The sequence below is a fragment of the Erythrolamprus reginae genome, chromosome 8 (genome assembly GCF_031021105.1).
Source record: "Erythrolamprus reginae isolate rEryReg1 chromosome 8, rEryReg1.hap1, whole genome shotgun sequence".
In the NCBI taxonomy this organism is placed as follows: Eukaryota; Metazoa; Chordata; class Lepidosauria; order Squamata; family Dipsadidae; genus Erythrolamprus; species Erythrolamprus reginae.
This window is the reverse complement of record NC_091957.1, coordinates 14,952,485-14,958,319: the sequence shown is the minus strand read 5'-3', so window position 1 is coordinate 14,958,319 and position 5,835 is coordinate 14,952,485. Positions and strand designations below refer to the sequence as shown.

Here is a 5,835-nt window from a genome sequence, read left to right as displayed (position 1 = left end):
TGTTAGTCATTTTGTGTCATTTTGGTGGGTGGTGTGCCCCAGGATTTTGTAAATGTAAAAAATGTGCCACGGCTCAAAAAAGATTGAAAATCACTGTTCTAGAGGACCTCTGCCTTGAGAAGCAGCTGGTTGGCCGTCTTCTTCAAGAGTTCCTCTGAGCGGGAAAGTCCCTTTGATCTTAAGAGCCGCAATCTGGTGGGGAGGACCCCACCCATCCATGGAAGATTGACTGGCGCTTAAGCAATTTTTCCTGGGCCACCGAATTCTCTGTGTTTTAGGAATAAGACGAAAAGGTGATGCCTCTCGTTTGGTTTCATCTTGGCCTCACAAGCGTCTGATAAAATCGGTGACATCACGGACAATCCTTTTTGCTGAAGGAAAGGACAGGATGCCATAGCCGAAAAAGGCCATTACTCCGTGCATGCCATTCTCAACGTGGCTCCAGGTTACTGGCACACCGTTGTCCCTCAGCCGCTTCATGTAGAGCAGCCCGTCATCTCGAAGGACGTCAAACTCGCAGGTCAAAAGGAAGGTCTGAGGGAGCTTGCGGACGACCGTATCTTCAGCCAGCAAAGGGGAAAAGGTCTCTGAGAGCGTCTCTTTCATTTCTTCGTACAGCTGAGGTTTAAAATTAGACAACGGGTAGTCTTGTTCTGTGTAGCCCCTGACTTTGAATCGTTCAGGGATGTTGTTGGCATTCACCCACTTCTGGTACTTCAGTCGGGTAGCCTTGGGGATGTGGCTGCCCTTCAAAAGATCATTTGTAAAGGAAGTTGGCTTGTTAAGGTAGAGGCAGCAAAAGTAGACGACCAGTTTTCTCCACAGGAAGGGACTTCTGCAGTTCTGCTGATAGGATGGCAAAGATAAATCCACGGCCTGAAGTCCTGGGTAGATCAGTGCCTGAGCGTGTACCTTGGGAAGCTCCTGGTGATCTACCAGTAGCTGGCAAATGCGTGTGGCAAAATTAGCCCCAGAACTATCTCCAGAAATGATAATACGGGAACTGTCTATGCCATAATGGTCTGCGTGTTTCATGAGGTAGACAGCAGCCTTCAGACATTCGGTATACTGGTTTGGATACGGATTCTCTGGCGCAAGTCCATACCTAAAAGGAGCAAAAAATTACTATGCTTACCCAAATTTCTAGTTTTACATAGATAAATATTTTACATCCACATTTACAAAAAACAAGGTAGTCAGGTCACCAGGGGCACCGTGAGGTAAATCAAAAAACACACAGACGAAAAAAGCGAGGGAAAAGGGAAACACCCCCTCCACTCCCACAGCAACCAATCACAGTGCAGATTGCCTCAGGCAGGAGCTGGTGTTCTCCATCCAATCAACCACAAGAAGGTTTTCTGGCTCACTGCCCAGCCCATCACTGTTCCAGCTGCGAAATTGAACTATTGCCACAAAATGTGACTGCCGGCTTACATCAAAGAAGCGGAAAGCATTTCTGGCTGCCTCAGCGGCTTCTATTTCGAGCTGGTGCAGAGCTGTTAAAAGAGGGTTTAAATCTAGTCTTAGTGGCAGAGTTATCTATGTTAGCATTTACCAGCCCTCCGGGGTAGGTCAAGAGGCAGACCCAGCTGGGCTGTGAAGTAGAGTGGTCCGAGTCCTGAATTCTCCCTCACTTGGGAAGTCCCCTCCCCCCTCCCCTCTCCCCCCCTTCCTCGTTCTGCCTCCTCCTGCCTGCTCTCCCTCTCCCGCTTCCGTGAAATCCCCAGGGGAGACCTCGGGACCCAGCTCGACTCTTTCCAGCTTGGGAGAAGTTGAATGCAGTATGATTGTGTATTGTGTGTTGCAGAGAGCAGTCAGATGGACCGGTGTCATTCCTTTGCTTACCTATACAAGGCTGTCAGCCTGGACCATAATGTTAGAACCCTTCCCCCCCATCCCCCAGTGCTGCAAATTAGAGAAGCAAAAAGGTAACACTTACCCAACCGCCACCACCGTCGCGTCCCCCTCTTTGGCCACGTGGCGCAGGATTCTTTCGAAGGCATCTGAAATGAGCAGTGGACAGTTGCGCTGGATGAAAACTCACCCCTGCAAATGGTTTTGCCATTACGTGGGAAGTTTTTAGGGTTCCAGCTATTATTGCCCTGAGAATATATATTCAGCTTAGCTGTCCGAGAGTGGCTTGCAATAGTTTACGTGGCCTTACCAATGCTTCCAAACATTCCTGCTCCTCCATGAAAGTAAAGCACAGCTTTCCTTTTCACAGTTGGCCCCGTTCTGGTCGAGTAGATCCTCACTGGCACCCCATCAAATTTCTGGTTCTGAATGAGAAGGGACGGATCCGTACGTGGAGGTACTCCTTTAGCCCAAAGCTGTAAGACACTGGGGACGCTGCCCAAACCCAGCTCCTCTAAAACAATTGCCTGTTGAGCAAAGCACAGAAGTGGATAAATTAATTTTGGTTGATATCCCAGGACTCTGAGGAATTTGGAAGATGTGGTCACAGAGCCACTGGATGGAGACTTTCCACAGAGAGTTGGAATTCCTACACCCGCATAGTACCCACAGTGGGCAGGGTATCTTTCAGGATGAAACAACGGGCACCTTGGTGGGGCCTCCCAGCCTCTGTGTCTTTTGCCTGTGGATGTGAGGCAGAATGGTGATGTGCCCTGTTGCTCTCTCTTCAACACATACCAAATTACAGTGAGATCTAGCTGTAGTGGGTCACAGCTATGGCAGAGTAAATGTAGAAGGGCATTAAACATTGCAAAGGGGAGTAAAATTTTAAATTATTAGATTTGCCGTACGTTGTTTTATTGTTGCTGTGAGCCGCGTCTATGGAGAGGGGCGGCATACAAATCTAATAAATAAATAAAATAAATAAAATAAATAAAATAAATAAAATAAATAAAATAAATAAAATAAATAAAATAAATAAAATAAATAAAATAAATAAAATAAATAAAATAAATAAAATAAATACATAAAATAAATAAACTGCATGAGCCAGAGGTGCCCTTCATACTGAACGGAGCTGGCTGGGCATCGCGGGACGTCCCACTCGGCCAGCCTGAGCACTTCAGGGGGGGGGGATACTGCCTTTTACATAGGAAAGCCCTCCTTCAGGCTTCTCCATTTTGACAGACAGATGAACCCATCCATTTCACAGCTTCAAGAAACTCTTTCTGTTTCACGGATGTGGGTGTTCATGAATTCAAGCCAATTCTTATCTTTTGATAGAAGGGTAAAAAACATCATCAAAAAAGCACAACGAAGAATGTTCTTTCTGCGCCAGCTCAGGAAGCTCAAACTGCCCAAGGAGCTGCTGATACAGTTCTACAGAGGAATCATTGAGTCTGTCATCTGCACCTCTATAACTGTCTGGTTTGGTGCTGCAACCCAACAGGATCGACACAGACTTCAGAGGAGAATCAGAATTGCAGAAAAAGTAATTGCTCCCAACCTGCCTTCCATTGAGGACCTATATACTGCACGAGTCAAAAAGAGGCCGGGGAAAATATTTACTGACCCCTCACATCCTGGACACAAATTGGTTGAACTTCTACCCTCAAAACGTCCCTACAGAGCACTGCACACCAAGACAACTAGACACAAGAACAGTTTTTTTCCGAACGCCATCACTCTACTAAACAAATAATTCCCTCAACACTGTCAGACTTTCTACTAAATCTGCACTTCTATTCTACTAGTTTTTTTCATCATTCCTTTCACCCATTTCATCCCATGTTGACTGTATGACTGTAACTTGTTGCTTGTATCCTAAGATTTTTATTAATATTGCTTCTTCATTGCTTATTTGACCCCTATGACAATCATTAAGTGTTGTACCACATGATTCTTGACAAATGTATATTTTATTTTATGTATGCTGAGAGCATATGCACCAAGACAAATTCCTTGTGTGTCCAATCACACTTGGCCAATAAAAAATTCCATTCTATTCTATTCTATTCTATTCTACTCTACTCTACTCTACTCCACTCCACTCCACTCCACTCCACTCTACTCTACTCTACTCTACTCTATTCTATTCTATTCTATTCTAAATCAATACAATTCTTCTGTCGCAGTTCATGAAAAAAAGGAATGGAAGGAAACCTTACCAAAATTAACAAAGTGAGCAACATTGTCTGGTAGAAGCGGGCCTTCAGGGGCTGATCGATCCCAGGAGGAAACTCGATAGATCCTCTGCACTGGATAAGGACCGAGAGCAGAAAGACGGCTGGGCAGGCGGCACCGGCGACGAGGATGCAGGCCAGGCGCTTCCGGTAGGACACCATGGTGCCTCGCCTGGGACAGGCTCCTCTCCTCCTCCTCTTCCCCTGCCGAGCTGTCCGTGGAGGCTGAGGAAGAGCCCGTCGGCTGATCCCGGGAAAAGCAGATGGTCCAGGATTGATAAGGGGAGGCTGGTCTTCTCTTCCCCGCCCACTATGCTTCACCCACAGGAAGAACTATGCAGGGAGGAAGTTGTGATGGGAGACAGCACTGGCAGGTCCATCCTTGTTTCCTCTAAGAGGCCGTCCGATAGGGAAAGGCAGTTGGCAGCAGGTGGAAGATTGATGGATTGATTGATTGATTGAATAACGGAGTTGAAAGAGACCTGGGAGGTCTTCTAGTCCAACCCTCTTCTCAAGTGGGACCCTGAAATAATAGACAAGTGGTTGTCTGGTTCTCTTCTTCAAAGCCTCCAGGGACGGCGCACTCCACTGGTTCTCATCATCATTTTCTCCTGTTCCAGGTGTCCAGGTGCCCCCCCTCTTAGGGCAGGGGTTCTGCAGGCCTCTCCCTGGGCCAATGTCTCCTCATCAATGTCTTCTCCTGCCATCAGCTGGGCATCAAGATCCCTCCCGGTTACCACGGGGGTTTAATCCCCACCAGTGTGGTCCTTGCACGGATAGTTTCTGGCTGTGACCCTTACCCATCCCACCCTACAAGAGATGTGGGTGTTTGCCCCCAGTGCAGGGGCAGGTGTGCTAATCCCTGCGTGGATCCAGACTGGAAGAAAAATCCTAACCTGCCTAGAAGGCAACAGAGGACCACTCACGTAGGGTCAGCTGCTTGGGCAGCGTGAAAAAAAACAACCTGCCTGGTTCCGATTCTCTCATCCCTTGGCAAGGATGGAGGTCAGGCGCAGGCGGCCTCGTGGGCAAGATTCAGAGGCAATGAGCCATCGTCGGATGTTATTAGCAGGCTGAACAATCTTGATTGTGAGAATAGGACGTTCCAGTAATGTGGGTGGTAGATAAGAGTAGATTAATAAGGCCAGGGAGGGTGTTTGTTTCATTCATTCATTCATTCATTCATTCATTCATTCATTCACTCACTCACTCACTCACTCACTCACTCACTCACTCACTCATTTATTCAAAGTGTTGGTTATGACCTATAAAGCCCTTCATGGCACCGGACCAGATTATCTCCAGGACTGCCTTCCGCTGCACGAATCCCAGCGACCAATTAGGTCCCACAGAGTGGGTCTTCTCCTGGTCCCGTCAACTAAACAATGCCACTTGGCGGGACCCAGGGAAAGAGCCTTCTCTGTGGCGGCCCCGGCCCTCTGGAACCAACTCCCCCCAGAGATTAGAATGGCCCCCCACCCTCCTTGCCTTTTGTAAGCTACTTAAAACCCACCTCTGCCACCAGGCATGGGGGAATTGAGATTCCCTTTCCCCCTAGGCTTTTACAATTTTATGCATGGTATGTCTGTATGTATGTCTTGTTTTTAAATAATGGAGTTTTTAAATAGTTTTTAGTATTAGGATTATACTGTACGATTGTTTTATGATTGCTGTTAGCCAGCCCCGAGTCTACGGAGAGGGCAGCATAAAAATCAAATAACTTAAAATTAATTAATTA

The 5,835-nt window shown here is 47.1% G+C and overlaps 1 protein-coding gene across 1 annotated transcript; it reads right to left on the bottom strand.

Annotated features, from left to right (window-relative positions):
- Positions 1 to 245: 245 nt before the first annotated feature.
- Positions 246 to 4,259, bottom strand: LOC139171418 (arylacetamide deacetylase-like 3). The gene is made up of 4 exons (XM_070759645.1): positions 4,083 to 4,259; positions 2,165 to 2,381; positions 1,940 to 2,003; positions 246 to 1,105 (listed from the first exon to the last, which is right to left on the bottom strand). Exons 1-4 carry the CDS (start codon positions 4,257 to 4,259, stop codon positions 325 to 327), a joined length of 1,239 nt encoding a protein of 412 aa, XP_070615746.1. The 3' UTR covers positions 246 to 324.
- Between the last annotated feature and the right edge of the window lie 1,576 nt (positions 4,260 to 5,835).

Bases quoted from the DNA above. Each gene is read 5' to 3' on its own strand.
- LOC139171418 (XM_070759645.1), bottom strand. From the start codon at position 4,259: ATGGTGTCCTACCGGAAGCGCCTGGCCTGCATCCTCGTCGCCGGTGCC. The intron at 2,004-2,164 runs GTAAGGCCACGT...TGCTCATTTCAG, and splicing joins AGGAATGTTTGGAAGCATTG to ATGCCTTCGAAAGAATCCTG. The intron at 1,106-1,939 runs GTAAGTGTTACC...TGCTCCTTTTAG, and splicing joins GCGACGGTGGTGGCGGTTGG to GTATGGACTTGCGCCAGAGA.